The 19,555-nt window shown below is 42.4% G+C and overlaps 1 protein-coding gene across 8 annotated transcripts in view; it reads left to right on the forward strand.

Annotated features, from left to right (window-relative positions):
* The window catches only part of ADAMTS12 (ADAM metallopeptidase with thrombospondin type 1 motif 12), a 290,253-nt gene that overhangs the window by 198,031 nt on the left and 72,667 nt on the right, over nt 1–19,555 (forward strand). For 6 of the 8 annotated variants that reach the window (XM_032337661.1, XM_032337660.1, XM_032337662.1 and 3 more), the window contains one exon: nt 10,641–10,774. The exons of 1 other annotated variant lie outside the window; for it this stretch is intronic. In XM_032337661.1, the coding sequence (XP_032193552.1) occupies nt 10,641–10,774 (134 nt within the window). Of the gene's footprint in view, nt 1–10,640; nt 10,782–19,555 lie in introns of all 8 variants that reach the window. One more of the 8 variants, XM_032337663.1, reaches the window with a different exon arrangement.

A 19,555-nucleotide genomic window follows, 5' to 3' on the forward strand; every position in this document is an offset into this window, starting at 1 on the left:
TGTGATAGAACACAAGAGGAATCATGTGAATGAAAATTATGTATTTGGACTATTTAAAAAATTATATAGCCGGGGCACCTGGGTGGCTCAGTGGGTTAAGCCTCTGCCTTCGGCTCAGGTCATGATCTCAGGGTCCTGGGATCGAGCCCCTCGTCGGGCTCTCTGCTCAGTGGGGAGCCTGCTTCCCCCTCTCTCTGTGCCTGCCTCTCTGCCTACCTGTGATCTCTCTCTCTCTATGTCAAATAAATCTTTAAAAAAAAAAATAAAAAATTATATAGCCAATTGCTTTTGAAAGAAAGACTCAATAGTGCTTTGTCATTTTGGGGTCTCTGGACTACCCCGACGGTGTTTGGTTGTCACGGGCCACATTTGCTCCTTGCCCCCACACCGTTGAGCATCATCCTTGCTCTACAGGTGTGAGTCATTTGGTTATTAATTCAACTTTTCAGCTTCCTTATCCAGGTGCTTGAATATAGCAGAACTCATGTGTATAGTCATGTGGACACACACACATGTACATGCACACATGTACATGTGTGCACAGGAGCTTTCACACACACATACAAACACACACACACAACTAATGATGAAAGGTACATCCAATTAGAACTATCTGTATTTATATTTTGAACATTCTCTATTTTGTTGGAGCTCTTTGGGACAGTAGTGCTGTAGACCCCAAATGAGCAACCTTCCTGAACTAAAATAGCATAGCTGGCCCAGGGTTGGGACATGGGCTTAGTTTGGGATCCCCTCCTTGCCTGATGCAGGGTGGGGTTTGAGCTGAATTCTGACAGTTCCAGTAGCTAGACTTAGAATAATAAGATGTGATTTGCCTTGGCTTTTCATTTATTTACCAAGCATCTGTCATATGCCTGCGGAACAATAGGTACCAAAGAAACGAGTCATCAAAGTGGACATAAATTTCACTCACTTTGGAGGGATCATTTTGCATCTGTCACTGATCCTGATGCTGAGTAAACCACAGGGGGGATTCAGCTGAGGGCCATCTGCTGACCTCACTATCCACTCGGGCTGGAAGCCTCCCTCCCCCATCCTGGTGGTATCCTGCAGGCTCTGGGACCATGCCTGAAGCACAGTGACTTAGCTGCTAATCCAGGTAGCTACCGCCTTGAGCAAACACACTGATTTATTTTCCTCATTAAACTCTACCGTACAGAGTTGTTATTTGTTTAGTTGGTGACCAGAAGTAGGTCATTCATGTCAACACCAGGCATGGAGCATTTCTTCTGGGCCAGGCATTGAGCACTTCACCCTCCCAGCCTCACCATCAGAAGTCACCAGAGGATAAAGTAAATGTACAGCAGGGTTTTCAACCCACGTGGCGGACAGTGGTAAGTGTCTTGGTGAATGACTTTGAGCAGCTGGGCTAACTAGCTAATGACAGAAGAAGAATCATAGATTCAAGCAATTTGGAATAAGCATAGAAACTCCATCAAATTTTATAGTTTTCCATGGAACCCCAGGGCTTCCAAAAGTGCTTGATTCTGATTTCATTGTTTTAAAAGATTTTATTTATTTATTTGACAAACAGAGATCACAAGTAGGCAGAGAGGCAGGCAGAGAGAGGGGGAAGCAGGTTTCCTGCTGAGCAGAGAGCCTGACTCGGGGCTCGATCCCAGGACACTGAGATCATGACCTGAGCTGAAGGTAGAGGCTTAACCCACTGAACCACCCAGGAGCCCCTAATTTCATTTTTCAAAAAAAATTTTAAACTAGTCTTTAAAAGTGCATGTGATGTGCTGAGCACTGGGTGTTAGACACAACTAATGAATCGTTGGATGCTAATCAAAACTAATGATGTAGTGTATGCTGGCTAATTGAACATCATATGTCAAAAAAATCAAAGTGCAATGAAAAACAATGCTTACACTCAAAAATATTGTGTTTCAAGCTTTAATATACCAAAGACCACCAGTGCACTAACTTACATAGTCAAATTAATTTGGCTTTTTGAAGACCTTAGAATGAAAGTCTCCCATCAATACAATTTAATTGAGAAATATCCTGAGATTGCAGGCTGAGTTGCTCTAAACTGTTATTTGCAACTGTTTGCCTGTGAGTTGAGATTTTTCAATATTGTGCAACAAAAAACTGAAAGGAAATAATTAGATGCTGCAGCGAACGTAAGTCTGTAATTGCCATCCATAGGCTTGATTTCAAAATGTTCTGTTCCTCTTAATGATTTCTTTAGATCCCACTGACTTCTTTTTAACCACTATATCCTTGACCTTCAAAATTTTGCTTCATAAAATCCTGACTTTATGTTAGTTGCAAGTTCTTGTTTGAAAAAAAGAAAAGTAATTATTCTGCTTAAAAGATTTGAAAACTACTAAATCAATCTAGATCAACTTCCTTTCTAAGATAGACATTTTCTTTTCCAGCACTCCTGACAAAAAAACTATCCATACTTCCCTTGATCACTTTCATGTAGGCACCAGCATGAAGAGCTGCCCTGATCAGTTGCATTTTCTGACCAGTATTTCTATAAGCATATGACTCTGTTTCACTCTATGTTTTCTCATTTACCCACTCCCCAGCCTTGGAGATAAAGAAGCTTAGTCTCAGAGGTAAAAATAACTTATTCAAGGCTATAGGATTTTATACAGTAGAACTGGAATTAAAGCATAAGTCTGACTAAGAAGCCAATAGATAGATGATGGATATATATTTAAATGAATTTATACAGAGTCTCAGGGATTTTATTAGCCTGTGTTAATAAAAATGTTTATCTATCCTACCTCTTCTATTAGGAAATGACCAGAGCCTGCTATCAGTGTTGTCGCTTTCCTGGAATCTCTCTTTTTTTTTTTTTTTTGATTTTCACCTTTCTCAGAACACCCAATTTAGCCCAAATTCATTTAGGCTAATTTTTAACTTGTTGCTTCCAGATATTTAAGCCCTAGTAATGCTCGATGCCAGTGAGGCTTCCAGCAAAGGTGGAGGGTTCTGATGTGAAGTCAGGCCCCATCTGCTCCTACTGGAATAGGATCCTTCAGGAACATCTCTCCGGAATCGTGGCAGTTAGGGTTCCCCAGGAAACGGACTCGGAAACCAGCACTAGCAGGCAGGAGGTTCAGCAGCTGTGGGAGAAAAGGAGAATGAAGGCAGAGCAAGTATGCAGGGGGGAAGCTGGCCTGCAGAGCACGCACAGCAAAGGGCATACCCCTCCCCACAGGGAGCTCTGCACTTGGCAGAGTCTTTCAGAGTGGCCAGGCTGAGGTGAGAGAGCCAGACCTTTATGCCCCAGCTGGACTGGTCGCTGGATGTGGTCTGCCTAGGGAAGGAGTGAGAGTCCTTGGATAAGGAAGCTTTCTTAAACCAGGGTGAAAATCGAGCGTCCCACAAGCGGGAGGGCTCAGTCCCACACCCAGCCTGGGAGGTGTGCACGGAGCTTATTGCAATAATACTTGGGCTTTTGATAGGAACAGCCTTTAAAGAGAATGTAAGCATGGGGAGCAGCTTAGGAGATCTTCTGGCCAGAGCCTCTCATTTGACAGATTAGGAATCTATGGCTTTCATTTCCATCATTAGGAAATGATGGAATAGTATGGACGCTGTTGGCAGACAGCCCAAAGCCAGGCCCAACCCTCTTTGCCCTCACTTGCCTCTACAATAAAAGAAGATGAAAAGACTCACAAACTCATATTCCGGGGAGATCCAAATCTGACCAAAGAGGTAAAGATGGAGGCCCCTCAGGGTAAGGCTTGGGAGGGTTTTTGGTTTTGTTTTTGTTCTGGAGGGAAGGGGGAGCGCAGAGGGAGAGAGAGAATCTTAAGCAGACTCCATGCCCAGTGTACATGCAGAGCCTGACGCAGGGCTCCCGCTCAGGACCCTGAGATCATGACCTGAGCCAAAATCAAGAGTCAGACGCTTCACCAACTGAGCTGTGCAGGTGCCTCTGCAAGGGTTTGCAACGGAGGGTACTCCGTTACAAGGGTACTAACGGAGCTGTCCTCACCCCCACGCCTTCCTGCCGTTCACCCTGCGGGGAGTAGAGCAGTCACAGTGCATCCAGAAAGTGGACACCCCACATCGAGTGGCTGAGCAGGAAGGCCGGAGGGAGGATGACTTTAAACTCCCGCCTGTGGATCTCCCGTCTTTGGGGGCAAATAAAGTCCCGCCTGTTTCAGACAAGGAAACAACAATTTCTGCTACTTTCAGTGAAACTATCTCCTAACTGATAATGGGAAGAGCTTGTCTTAGACTTAGGTCAGGCTTTGCTCTGGGCCAGACCCTCCACCCAGCATGTTATATGTGTTTTCCTGATTTTTCTCTCCACAAGAAAATAATAGGAGGAAATGTAGGGGTTTGTCCCAGTGTTTCTGGACTTGCTCTTAGATGAAGAGAATTTAAGTGGCTTGCCTAAACGCAGACTATAGCGTAGAGCCAGGAGGAATTAGCCCAGGCCTGACTGCAGCCTCAGTGCTAACCAGTAAAACAGACTAGGCTAAGGTTCTGTCCTTAACAACCACGCATTGCATTTTGAATTTTACCTAAGATGATGTTCCTATTTTTAGGAACAGATGATCTCACGGCCAAGGAACTCTGGTCCAGAGAAAAGAGCCCCAACAGCTGGCATTGTGACAAATTGTGACAAATGTTAGCTTTGCTAAACTGATCTGTCTTGAATCCTTGAAAACCAGGTTTTTCTAAACTTGTAAGCATTATGACAAAATTGTTCTTAAATAATTTAAGTTGTAATTCCAAAGGTAGTATCACATTTCTTAAACATATTCATCAAAAGACAGAACATAAAAATATATAACAAATGGAAAATATTACTACATTTAGCCTCACCTAAAACATCAGTGAAATAGGTTTAATTTATTGGAAAAAATTACCTCTGTTCTTGTTTTTATAGCTCCACGGTTATTGTAGAATGTATTAATTTTAATGTCTTCTTCTGTTTAATTAATATTATATTTTGATATATTTAGGGATTATAATATTGCCATATCAGAAAGTAAAAGAATATACAAGTTTAGATCTGCCAAAGTTACAGAGTCTTAGCAATTGTTTGATTTTTGGTTGAGTTTTTGGTAAGAACTTTATATGTTTTTTCCTTCAAGCTGATCTGAGCCTTGTTATTAAACTGAGTTTCTTTGTTACATTAAATATTACTTGTTACAAGAATAAAACATCTTAAGTTGTGTCTTTTGCTTAAGGTTTAGTATTTCTTGAAATCTGGCAAGAAACAGCAGACGTGCATATCACCCATGTCTTCTGCTCATGCAGGCTCTTCATTGTTCTATGAGACCTCACTTAGAAAACACAAGTTCAAATATAAAATTAAGACCTTCAAGGGCTGCCTGGGTAACTCAGTGGGTTAGGCGTCCGAGTCTTGATTTGGGCTCAGTTCAGGATCTCATGGTTGTGAAATCCAGCCCCATGTTGGGCTCAGCACTGGGCATGGAGCCCACTTGGGATTCTCTCTCTCCCTCTGCTCTCTGCTCCTACTCTCTTTCTTTCAAAAAAAAAAAAAAAAAAAAAGAGCTTCAAGACAGTGATGTAGAGCATTCAGCCAAGTGTCACGTCCTGGCCAGCAGCTTCGGGGCTTATACTGGGGGAGCCCTGCCTAAAAATGAAGTGTAGAAACTGGATTTTTGTTTAAATGGTGAAACTCTACTAGCAATCTACTTACAAAATATGAAATGCATCAAAAGTTTTCCTTGACCTAAGAAATACTTTTATCCTTCTTACCAAGTTTTATCTTTGGCTTCTAATGACTACTTCTGAAAATCATTATCCGAAACTCTTGAGCCATCCTGTTTCACCAGAAGTGGAAATGCAACCGTTGATTCATTAGGTTCATTTAGTTCCTTACACTTCCTTTGAGAGGATTAATCAGACAGAGTGAGGCTGAGAGTTCACCAGTAAATGAGCCCGAAAGTCTTCCCTTAGCTGAATTATAAATGGGTTTGAAAGCTCTTGAAAGGTAGAGAAAAAGAAAATCTTGTGATCCAAAGGGAAGTGTCAGGGCAGATGAATAAATCTGAGACAGTGAAAACATTCAATTCTGTGGATGTTATGGAATCCAAGGGGTTGGGACAGACTGTGATGATACTATAATGATGGTGGAGAGCTCAGAGCATCTGTTGCTACTCCTGTCTCCTACAGAGGCCTGTGTTCTAGGCCAACCCAATGACGTACCCGAAGCATCATGGAAGAAAAAGGCCAGAGGAGAGGACAGGGAAGTAGGACTTCAGGGTCAGGCTTGTAAAGTGCTGAAATGACCCTCCACCTTCCATTCAACAAGGTGCTGCTGCTCTCAAGCACAGGGTTCTTTCTGGCCTTAGGCACCCCTGTGGGTCACAGGTGTGTGAGCTCTGGGATAGTGGGAGCAGGAGGTCTGTGTGTTGTTATTGCCTGAAGATTCTTTACTGGATTATTCCTAAGACTCCATGGACCACTGTGCTTAGATTCGGTAGAAATGTGTGTTTCTTCCATGAAGTAGACTAGAGTTAGCCTGTCTAACCTTGGGTCATAGTAGTCCCGTATCACATGAGCAAAATGCAAAGAAGTCCTGAAATGAGGGCCTCTCTTCTTGGAGATGTGTTTTATCACAGAAGAAAGGAGACCTTTCCAGTGTTCTTGTTGGATGGCCAAGACGTTATTTTTAAAAGAAATTTATGTTTCCTTAAGAGACATGCACATGTATGTTATAGGATGAAATAAAACAAATTCTCATCCCTTGCTTCACTCATTCCTTAGAGGCCACCATTGTTAACAGCAGGTTTTAGCTGGGAACAGTTGAAATCCTGCCTGGTCAATCCTGCCACATGCTGTGCTCATTAGCAGAATGTCATGACATTGTGGCTTACTTCATTCCCCCTAGTGACTGCATAGTGACTCTGAATATACGAAACGACATAATGGAAGTGCACCTTCATGGATCTGTCCTTCTCTCTCTGGATAAACATTTAATTGCTGCAACTAACAACCTTGACTTTTATCACTAAGGTCAAGGTTCATTTTTATGACTGAGTTGAAGATTATCTCTCAGGATCGAGGTGGTCTCTTTGCCACTTGATCCAAAATTTTCTCCCTAACAGTGTTGACGTCTGTCATGTCTGTTAATTAGTGAATGTGCGTTAAAAGCCTTTTCTAGGAGTAAGGTCCTGTTAGTATTCCTTGGGAAATGTTGATGGTAGTAACTGCCACATTTAAGCCACCGCTCTATGCCAGATGCCTCATGAGAGGTTTTAATACTCTTCTCCGACAAGCCCCTCCGACAAGTAGACTAGAGACCGAGGAGGCCTTGGGCGAGATGTAGGAGTCAGACCTGAGACCCGAATTGCTGGCGGTCTGATGCCCAAGCCGTGTGAAGCAGATTCCCGCAGACTGTTCTTATTCTCACCTCCTCCATGTACTGGAGTCCTCAACAGGCATATGTTCTGTCCTCTCCTTCACACGCTGAGCAGGCAGCCATGGCCGGTTAATGCACAGAGGACCAAAGGGCTCTGGCGGACATTGCTGCTTGGTCAAGGAGCTTGTCCAGTCCATAGTCTCAGAAGTGTAGAGCAGTGAGGACCTTAGCGGTAACTGTATGAGCAGAACAGCTTCGAACCAGGTCCAGAGGGGCAGTAGAGGAAAGTCACAGAACCAATTACTGACCTACCAAGATCTAGAATTTTGTATGATAAACTGACAAGACAAATTGTTTAAGAAATAGTAAAACAAAGTCCGGGTTTACTGTAGAACTGATTAGAAGTGGCATAACAGAATAATCTGAAGGCAAAGAGGCTCTTTCAGGAAAGGTTTTTCTGGGTGGGAAGGAGAACTGAATCAGCATTACAAGATAGGTGTCTTTGGAGAAGACTGGCGCGATAGAAGCATGGCATGGGGGAGCAACTGTGAGACCTTTAGAATTCATAGAGTTCATGGTAAAGACGTGAGAACCGAGATCATGACTGCTGTGTGTCAAGCACTTACTGTGGACCAGACCCCATGCCGAGTGCTCCACATTCGATCTCCGTCTTAACCCTCACCAGTTGCATTGCAACGTGGGAATTATTATCCCTGTTTTTCAGATGAAGAAACTGAGTCACAGAAAGCTTAAGTAACTTTTTCAAGGAAATATTGGGTTTTCATGAGCTAAAGCTTTTATATACACTCTCTGTAGAAATCCGTGGCTCCACAGGCTGGTGGTTCTCAATATATTTAAGCCCTGTGAGAAAATATTAAAATGGAGTCCCACTGGAATTCTACCAACATGATCTGTAAATAAATGCATTGCCTAGTAACATACAGAGTGGATGTTAGAGAGCTTCTATTAAAGAAATGCTGTGCCTGTCGCTTAAGGCATAGTAGAGTGGGCTCTAAGCTAAGGCACCAGATTTGGCTTTGCTACTCACACTGTGAGATCTCGGGAATCTTCGTTTTTCAGTGTCACATCTATGAAATGGTGCTAAGAAAAGAACTACACCATAGGGTGGTTGCAATAATTAAAATGAGAGGAAACTGCTATGAAGCACAGCAAGATCTGTGAGAGTATGCAAATGCTATGTTGGCTTTTTTTTTTTATTATTATTATTAAGCAAAATTCCTCTTAACTCACCATATAAACAAGACTAGCGAAAGTCTCTGGATGGTTTTTTTCCTTCAGGGAGTGAGTCAAACATCATAAGGCCAGAGGGAGTAAAACTAAGGCAAACACTAGAACTTCACCATTCTGGAGTTCAGTACAACGCCTGCCGTTGGATGGGGGCTTAGATGCTAGGAGGACCCATTTCTAGAACCCCTGAGAGTGAGCCTTCTTAAGTTTGCACCCTAGGCGCCTGGAGACCCAACCCTTTCCAGCAGGCTGGAACAGATAACTCCTTTAGAAAAGCTCCAGAATTATTCAGAGCAGCTTTCTCTTTTTGCTTTATGTGTCCAAACACAGTATCTCAAATCCAAATTCTAAAGCTCGAATCAAATTCTCATTTAACAGTGCTTTCCCTGCCTCTGTCCTTCTAGTTAATAGCCCAGGGTTTCATGAAATGATTCTCCAGACTCAGCCCACCTGGATGGATGATTGCATCTCCAGGAGAGCAGAGCTGAGCCTCGGTGGCTCCCTCTTGTACTTCTGCTCCAGTTCAGGTGGCGACAGAGCTAATCACACTGCCAGGAATAAAGGTTTACAGTCATCCCAGGTCTTGCTTTGTCCTTGCTTCCTACCCGCCCCCCAACCCCCGGCCTGTGGCCCTTTTCCATTGGTGCTTTGTGCTGTGATCTCTGCAACTCATTTTGATTTTGTCATTTTCTCAGACAACTTATCCATTGCTCTTTATATAAGTCAGTATTCTTTCTTTGCTTTTATTTTTCTCCTTTGAGCTTTAAAAGGTGTTCTTGACCCCTGTCTCAAGTTTGTCTCTAGCTTCTGCTCTTAGTTATATTTGTGTTTTATGCTTTTATTTCTTTACCAAATGGCTCATCGCACTCTTGAGGAGCCACACCTAGGCTTTGTGTTAGCTGGGTATTTGTATCAGCATCCACACGGGGTGGGTCCTTGGCACATGGCCGATGGCTGGTCTCATTGAGCCCTCAGCTGGTCACATCTGCCAGAAACTCAAGTTCAATCCCAATAAACAGATCCAAACGAGATTCTTCCCAAGATGGACCTTTCTGAAGAAGACATTCTCAAGCTTTTGTTTTGTTTTGTTTTGTTTTTTTTAAAGATTTATTTATTTATTTATTTAACAGCTAGAGATCACAAGTAGGCAGAGAGGCAGGCAGAGAGAGAGGAGGAATCAGGCTCCCTGCTGAACAGAGCGCCCGATGCGGGGCTCGATTCCAGGACCCCGAGATCATGATCTGAGCCAAAGGCAGAGGCTTTAACCCACTGAGCCACTCAGGTGCCTTTACCTATTAAAATTTTTAAGGCAATTTTTGTTTTCAAAGTTACCTATCTTTTCTGGTACTCTAATTTTATTAAGTAAATCTTTAGAACAGTTCCTGTGCTGGAAATCACCCTATCCTCATTCACAAAGGAATAGAAAATTGAACCCTAGAATGTATTCGTGGGAGGAGAGAGCATGGTGGGATAGACCATTACGGTAAGCTCGTTGGCTTCAGCTTCAGCAAAGAGTCAGGCTTTCTATTTCTCTGTGTTTGTAAATTTGTGTCCAGGCACTTGTTGAACTTGAGGAGAATAAAGGAAAATACTTGTTGGAGGTGGGGTCATGATTGTGGTGGCGGTTGCTGTAGAGAGCTGGCCCTGGGGGAGGGGCCTGCCTCTTCCCTAGAGGTCTGCTTTTTTGCAGCAGATGGTGGGTGGGCACCACGCTTCTCTTGAGTCTGGCAGCAGTGGTTACTATTGCTTCTTTTCTAGGTTAGCCCCAGAGGCTCCGCACCTTCATTTTATAAGCACAGTTCCATGTTTGATTGAAAGGTTACATTGTTTATAACAAAGAGCATAGCATTTTAAAAGCAATCTCCCCAATTTAATTCATTGTAAAACCCTTTAACTGGAGAAAAAGAAAAAGCCTACATTTCAACATGTGTCACGGGAGAGTGAAAGATGGGAATCTCCAGATAAGCGACTTCTGGGGGATAGTGAGTACAAAAGAATCCTGTAGGAAGGGTGCAGAGCTAAAAAAGCTAATTTGCAAGGATTTGTCTCTTTTTCACTCCAGCACATCCTTGTGAGCTCTACTGCCGACCCATAGATGGCCAGTTTTCCGAGAAAATGCTGGATGCTGTCATTGATGGTACCCCTTGCTTTGAAGGTGGCAACAGCAGAAATGTCTGTATTAATGGCATATGTAAGGTATTGGGTATGTTTCCTTAATCTACAACTTCATTAAATCATGGTTTTTATTAATTCAGGAAGTCAGATGTTCTAAGCTTTCTTTTGTGACTTTGACATGTGGTCCCTTTTTTAGTATGTGATCTGCGAGACTAGACTTGAAAGTCTTGATCAGAGTCAACAGTTTGGGATTGAAAGCTTTCACTCCTGCTGTGGTCTTTCTTGACTAACTGATGTGCTCTGTGATGTCATTTTAGGCATAGAACAGGTCAAGTTGAAGAAGCAACAACTTAAAGGAAGAATTATTAGGAAGAGTTGACCCTGATTATTTTTGTGGTATTAAATTACTAATTGGTTACTTGCCAGCAGAGTACTTAAACTTGAGAAAAATCTGAAATTAACGGTAGTTTGCATAGTGTTTTGTGCAAAGCATTTTTACATGTAATTCTCCGTTGATTACCAGAATAATCTACCGTAAGAAGAGAGATGACTTGACAGGAACTTTTCAACCAGATCTTCCGATTTCCATTTAACTTTTCCACACTGACTCCATTAATCAACTCCGCCTTTTTGGAAATGAGAGAGACCTGATTTGTCCATGCTTTTATGTGTGCAGCCCATTGAAGAACTCCTCTCTGGTGCTCACAGTTTAGTTTGCAAGGACTTGATGAACAAGTTTGTGACCCAACACCCGGGCATAAAAATGCCAGTTTAAAGAAAAGGTGTTTTTAATCAATGAAGGAAAATTTATGTAGAAAGTTCTAATTAGCTCTTAGGAAAGTACAGTGGTTAGGTCTCAGGCTCTAGAATGTGAACTTGATGCCATTGTGAACCAACCATATAACTCAAGACATTTTGCTGAGACTCAGTTTCTTTTTCTTAAAATTATGATGTTAATGTATCTTCCTAGTTAGTGTCAAATAGGTTAAATAAAGACGTGTATGTTAAGCCCCTAACATAACAGAGTCCTTGGCACACAGTAAGTTTCTGATGCATTTTAGTTTCTTCAACAAATGTTTACTGTAATTTTTTTTCCCACTGGATTAAATTGCTGCCACAGAAGAAGGCTCCTGCCCATAAGGGTTCAGCACCCTGAAAAGATACGTTTATCACCGTGAAGTTGCCTATTGATTTATTCCAGTAGTGACCAAAATATAGGAGGCAACATGACAATTCCCGGGAATGAGTGAGTTAAAAGCTAGTCCTAATCACACTCTACATTTCTAAGAACTCAGATGAAATTCTCGTTCAGACTCCTTACCAATTAGCTCTGTAGTTATAAAGAGCCAAAAGTAATTAATATGTATTCAAGTTAGATCTGTTCTCCAGAGTGGGAAGAGGTTTATCTAGCTAAGTCAGGCCAAAACAGCAGCATCGCTATCCAGAACAATAGGTTCTCAGGCCTGGCTGCCTATTAGAATCACCCAAAGAGCTTTTAAAGACAGGTGATGTCCGGACTCAATCTCAAACCTGTTGATTCAGAACCTCTGGGATTCGGGGCCTGGGCACTGACATTGTGAAAATTTCCCAGGTAATTGCCATATGCAGCTAGGGCTGAGGACCTTAATCACTGTGAAAGGAATATGATGTTAAAATGATCTGTTAGACCTGAATACCTTTGCAAGCACAGCAATAGTATCTTTAGCAGAAGACAGAGAATCCTGCGTTTTTGTTTTGTTTTGTTTTTGTTTTTGTTTTGAAGGTCAAGCAGAGCTTTATTTCGCGCCAAGCATCAAGAATCTAACTGAACGTTCGGGGCCGCACCTCTTACAAAAGAGAGCGACCCCTCTCCGCTTCACAGACTAGCTTTTAAGGGCAAAGGCCATGCGGTCAGGTCTGGCCACGCACAGGTAGCCAATGAGATTGTAACACACACAGGAAATTCTACAGTGATGCTAGGTGACCAATGGAGTTACAATTTACCCTAGTAGACATTTGAACCAGCCTATTATACCTTGATTGGGATTGGCGCCAAAAGGGCTCCCAAGGGGGGGGGGGCATACTCCTTGTAACCAGGGAGACAGTATGCATGCCCCCCAACTGATTGGATGTCTCCACCTGGCCTGACCCACCTTTGTATCTGGGCTTTGTTACCTGTAAATCCCCTGGGGGAAGGGGAGCAGGGACAGTTTCTAGATAGGTCCTTACATTCCCCCCTTTTCTTTGGAGACAAGTCAAATCTTTGACTTTTTAGCCAGTTCTATACCCTCCTTCGGCTGCTAGACTTTTTTTAATGACTCCAGTGTGATTTACCCCAAAACAGTATTTCTCTACTAAGGTTATACAGAGCCCCCCTCCTCCTTTTATCAGAAACAGTAGGTTAAGCCCCCCCTTTTTTATTTGTAATTGCTTATACCTCCCACCTATAACTTAACAGAGCCAACAATGAATTTAATGAACTCATTGTTTTTTGAATCTTAGTTTTAGTCCACGATTGGCAGGGTCCATTGGCAGCAGCATCCACTGGCATCCACCTCTCAGGGGCATTCTGAACAAAACCTAAGGGATCTTGGGTGCCTCTCGTGAAGCCAATTAAATGAGCTGAATAGAAGAGGCTACAGTCTCTCAGCTTGACTTCCTCTTTTTGGAAACGAGTTGGGACTTTTTAGAAGCTTTAATTACCCACTTTCTCTCTTTACCACACTGAGCAAGTTTTTAAGCTTCAACATTATGTCAAGTCAAATTTGCCTTAATAGCCTAAATTCAATTTACCTTCCAAGGATCCAGGCTGTGGTTACTTCCAGCTTTGTTAGTTGTCTTACTCATTTACTACAGTTTTTTCAAAGGTCATTGATCAGATATTGAAATAAAAAGATACATCATAAGAAAAAACTGTAGTATCTAATTCACCTTCTTTGTATGAAAATATGTTTGCTCACCTTCACATAAACATTTGTTGAATTTGCTTTTATTCATATACTCAACAGTCCATTTTGAAATGATGATATTTGCCATCATTTTGGCTCATTAGATTTGCAGATTCTGTTGTCAGGAGAGTCACCAGGCCTTGATCAGAACAGAATTTGTTCTAGAAGGTGACTGTCTATTGATGCCCTTCTCCCATTTTTTAAAAGAGTTGTACTAAACTCTTTAAGTTTGTTTATCAAAGATATGAGTTTAAACTTAGACTTTTCAGGCTATCTCCTGTTTTTAATCACAAGCATGGCATGGCGTAAGCTTGCAAACCTGTGGGCAGGTAGTCCCACGCCTGCCCTCCCAGTCCTTTCTCCTGAGAACCAGCTCTTGATTTCAGGTTCTTCTGTCTCCCCTTTTCTCCCAATCCCCATGGCTCTGGCTTCAACTTCTTCCCGAGCAGCCCAGATGTCCTGATTTGTCACACCGGCTGTCCCCAGACTTCTCTTAGCCTTCTGTCCACCTCTCAGCCCAGGATCGTAGGCCCGATCAACCCTTTTTTGCTCTTATGCTCAACCTACTGTATACATCTTAGAATAGAAATGGTGACATTAATCCAAAAGAAAAGAGAGAAAGCTCAAATACATAAAATTATGAATGAAAAGGGAGAGATCACAACGAACACCAAGGAAGTAGAAACAATCATCAGAAGTTATTATCAACAGTTATATGCCAATAAGCTAAGCAACCTAGATGAAATGGATGCATTCCTGGAAAACTATAAACTCCCAAAATTGAAATTAACAACCTGAATAGACCAATATCTAGTAACAAGATTGAAGCGGTGATCAAAAACCTCCCAAAAAACAAGAGCCCAGGACCTGATGGATTCCCTGGGGAATTCTACCAAACTTTCAAAGAAGAAATAATACCTATTCTCCTGAAGCTGTTTCAAAAAATTGAAGCAGAAGGAAAACTTCCTGACTCTTTCTATGAATCCAGCATTACCCTGATCCCCAAACCAGGCAAAGACCCTACCAAAAAGGAGAATTTCAGACCAATATCACTGATGAATATGGATGCTAAGATTCTCAACAAGATCCTAGCAAACAGGATCCAACAGCACATTAAAAAGATTATCCACCATGACCAGGTGGGATTCATCCCTGGGCTACAAGGATGGTTCAACATTCGCAAGTCAATCAATGTGATAGAACAAATTAATAAGAGAAGAGAGAAGAACCACATGGTGCTCTCAACTGATGCAGAAAAAGGATTTGACAAAATCCAGTACCCGTTCCTGATTAAAACGCTTCAAAGTATAGGGATCGAGGGAACATTCCTGAACTTCATCAAATCTATCTATGAAAGACCCACAGCAAATATCATCCTCAATGGAAAAAAGCTTGCATCCTTCCCATTTAGATCAGGAACACGACAAGGATGCCCACTCTCACCACTCTTGTTCAACATAGTATTAGAAGTCCTAGCAACAGCAATCAGACAACAAAGAGAAATAAAAGGTATCCAAATTGGTAATGAAGAAGTCAAACTCTCTCTCTTTGCAGATGACATGATTCTTTATATGGAAAACCCAAAAGACTCCACCCCCAAACTACTAGAACTCATACAATAATTCAGCAACGTGGCAGGATATAAAGTCAATGGACAGAAATCAGTGGCTTTCTTATACACTAATAATGAAAATACAGAAAGGGAAATGAGAGAATCGATTCCATTTACTATAGCACCAAGAACCATAAGATACCTGGGAATAAACCTAACCAAAGAGGTAAAGGATCGGTACTCGAGGAACTACAGAACACTCATGAAAGAAATTTAAGAAGACACAAAAAGATGGAAGACCATTCCATGCTCTTGGATCGGAAGAATAAACATTGTTAAAATGTCTATACTGCCTAGAGCAATCTATACTTTTAATGCTATTCCGATCAAAATTCCACCGGTATTCTTCAAAGAGCTGGAGCAAATAATCCTAAAATTTGTATGGAATCAGAAGAGACCCCGAATGGCTAAGGAAATGTTGAAAAACAAAAATAAAATGGGGGCATCACGTTACCTGATTTCAAGCTTTACTACAAAGCTGTGATCACCAAGACAGCATGGTACTGGCATAAAAACAGACACATAGTGGAACAGAGTAGAGAGCCCAGATATGGACCCTCAACTCTATGGTCAAATAATCTTCGACAAAACAGGAAAAAATATACAGTGAAAAAAAGACAGTCTCTTCAATAAATGGTGCTGGGAAAACTGGTCAGCTATATGTAGAAGAATGAAACTCGACCATTCTCTTACACTGTACACAAAGATAAACTCAAAATGGATAAAAGACCTCAATGTGAGACAGGAATCCATCAGAATCCTGGAGGAGAACATAGGCAATAATCTCTTCGATATCAGCCACAGCAACTTCTTTCAAGAAATTCAACTGTGTGAATTCCCGTGTAGTCCTCCACCTTGCCTGGTAGTCTTGCTCCCTGTCCTAAGTGCGCCCCCTCGCTGGTTTCTCTCAGAAACTGTCCCAAACCTGCTTTGCTCTCTCTGGATGTTTTGGCCATTTCAGTGATTTGCTGAACATCCTCTTATCAGTTTGTCTGGGGCACATCTCCCTCCAGAATGCCAGATCCTAACTCCCAATGTTAGAGTGAGGACAGCATTATTGTTACTGTCCCTTTTTATCAAATGGCAGTATCATTCACCTGTTCAGGTGAGCGTAACTCTGCCCATCATTACACTTGGAGTTTCACCGGCTAAGAACGGGCCTCATCTCAGAACCAGGCAGACTTCCTTTGTCGACCTCTGCCAAGGGGCTGTGAAGAGCAGGGATGACATTTCAGCTGGAGTGGGTCTTGGCCCCAGTTGGTGTTTGAGTTCTTCTCAGTCCTTTGAGAATTTACAAAGTAAAACAGTGTTAACTCATAGGGAAAAGATGAGAATTGCTAAGAATATGTAGTATGCATTCACTAACAGAGCCAGGGCCCTGGTGAAAGCCTGGAACCTGAATTCTCTAATACTCAAGTGAGTGTGCTCTTTAGGCCAAGTGTCAGGGTTAAGAATGGATGATACACTTCTGACAGAGAGGACATAACCATCAGAGTAAAAAGGCAATCTACAGAGTGAAAGAAAATATTTGAAAACCAAATATATGACAAGAGGCTAATATCTGGAATGTGTAAGAAAATCCCAACAACTCAAGAACAGGAAAACAAATAACCCGGTTAAAAGAACAAGCGGAGGACCTGAATAGGCATTTCTCCAGAGAAGGCATAGAAATGGTATGTGGAAAGGTGTTTAACAGTATTAAACATCACAGAAATACTAATCAAACCCACAATAAGATATCACTCACACCTGTTGGGATGGCTGTCTTCAAAAAACCAAAAGATAGGTGTTGCCGAAGATGTGGAGAAAGGGCTACCCTGCTCACTGTTGATGGGAATGCACAATTGTGCAGCCATTATAGAAAATAATATGAAGGTTCCCGCAAAAAATTAAAGATAGAACCTACCAGAAGACCCAGACATGGGATTCCTGGGTGTGTATCCAAAAGAATTGAAATCAGGATAATGATGAAATGTCTGTTCTCCCACATTCGCTGCAGCATTATTTGCAGCAGCCAAGAAATTAAAACAACCCAAACGTCCATCAACAGATGAAAGGACAAAGAAAATGTGGTCGGTACCATGTTGTAGCCATACGACAGAATTTTGTTCCATCCCAGCTTTTGAAAAAAGGGAAATCCTGCCATTTGCGACAATAGGGCTGAGCCTGGAGGACGTTGCGCTAAGTGAACAAGACCCTCACAGAAGAATGAACTCCACAGGATTCTATTTACCCGAGAATCTAGAATAGGCAGACTCATAAAAGCTAAGAATAAAGCAGGGATTGCCAAAAGCTGAGGGGAGGGAACCACGGAGAGTTGTTGTTCACTGGGTACAAATTTTCAGTCAGGCAAGACGCAAAGGCCTGTGCATCCCCATGGCTGTGGTGCCCATGGTTAACACGCTGTACTGTGCACCTAGACATTGTTTGAGAGCCTAGATCCCCCGTTCAAAGTTCTTAGCACACACACACAGAGTCACAAGGAAACATCTGGGGGTGGGATATGACTGTAACCTTGACCAGAGTGCTGGTTTCACAGTTACTTGTGTGAATCCAGACTCATCAAGTTGTTTACGTTTAATTGGTACCGTATTTTCTATATCTGCTATGCCTCAATCAAGCTGTTTTTTATTTTTTAATTTTAATTTTATTTTTTTAAAGATGAAACTGGGACTCACAGGAGTTCCTTAGGTATTCTTTTTTAAAGATTCATTTATTTATTTGACACAGAGAGAGAGAGCACAAGCAGGGTGAGCAGGAGGCAGAGGGAGAAGGAAAAGCAGAGATCAGGACCTGGGGTTCGACCCCAGGACCCCCGGGATCATGACCTGGGCCAAAGGCAGATGCTTAACCAACTTAACCAACTGAGGTGCCCCAAAAAGCTGTTTGTTAAAGAAAGAAATTATATAATGGGAAAGTTAAAGGATTTCTCTTTTGATGTTGCTCACTGAAGTGGCAGTTGGGCACATGAGGAGTCCCATCAGAGGAAATCCTGGCTGGAGTCATTGGCCACATTCAGTGGCAGCAGGAAAGCCACCTCTGATTCTGCTGAAGCTGGAAAGACGATACTGTCATGGGTCCCTTGCCAGAGCATAGGATGTGAAAAGCTGAGTGACATCTATTCATTTTCCCCTGGGAGCCCTTTTGTTTTATGTGCAGCAAGGATGACCGGCTCATGTCTTCCCAGGCCTCGTGGTAGACATTGAACTCAGTGTTGCTTGGGCTGGGGGCCAATGACGGGAGAAGCAGTTGGGAGTGAAGTCTCTATAAGAACCCCTTGACTACACTATGGGACATTCTCTGTGGGGTCTCTAGTCTCTGCAAGAACCCCTTGACTACACTGTGGGACGTTCTCTGTGGGGTCTTCCTCCCCCGGCCCCCACCTCCATCCCCAAGTACGCGGGCAGATGCTGCTGAAGAAGAGAGATGAGCCCAGTGTGTTTGTTTTCCTGGCTTTCTTAATGTTATTCTTCCCATTTGTATCTATCCTCTTTTGGTAGAGATTTGAAAAGACACTTTAATGTTCCTGTGTCTCAGGGTTGATATCCTGGCTCATCCCAAATTGATGAAGGAATGAAGGTCTCCGGGGCTACGATGTGTACAGATCAGCTCATCAGCATATGCTCCAGCCTGCTGAAAACACGGCACATTGAAGAGCTGATGTTTTACTCATGACCGAGTACACATCCTGACAGTTTCTCTTTCTTGTGATTAGCATGAGTAATTTTTTGATCTCTTCGCACTTTATTTTTTCCCAACTGGGTCAAGTAGCACAATCCTCAGAGCTGAAGAGAGAGATAGTTTGAGGAATGGAGGTATTTCCTGTCACTGGCCATTAATTCTCTGTTTGGCTGGTGAAGGGAGGGTGTATTTAAAAATTCAAACTGTTCTTCCTTTCAGCAGATTGGAATTGGAGCTAAAACAAGAAAGGAAATGTGACGGGTACTGGCTGCCCTGTGGAGGTGCCCAGTCACTATGGTGTACGCCTGAAATTCTCCTGGAACGAAAACACAAACTTAGAAATATGAAAAATAAAACAAGGAAGGAAATTATGTTTGAAGGAGGAAAAAAAAAAACAACTGCCTAGGCACAATTCTTCTCAAGGAGATGTCTGACTAGTAGGATATGGTCCAGGTTCCCTCTCTCTGTTGCCGGAGAGCAAGCAACCAAGACCTCTGGCGGAGGCTCACGTGTTTCATGACTTTCCGTCTATGTGTCATAACTTTTTGGTATCTGATGCTACTGAACACCCCAGTTTAACTGCCCCCCCTTTTCCAGCCTGGGGATTTTCAGGTAGGAAAGAATTGGCTGAGGAGAAGAGCT

The sequence above is a fragment of the Mustela erminea genome, chromosome 3 (assembly GCF_009829155.1).
Source record: "Mustela erminea isolate mMusErm1 chromosome 3, mMusErm1.Pri, whole genome shotgun sequence".
Lineage (NCBI taxonomy): Eukaryota > Metazoa > Chordata > Mammalia > Carnivora > Mustelidae > Mustela > Mustela erminea.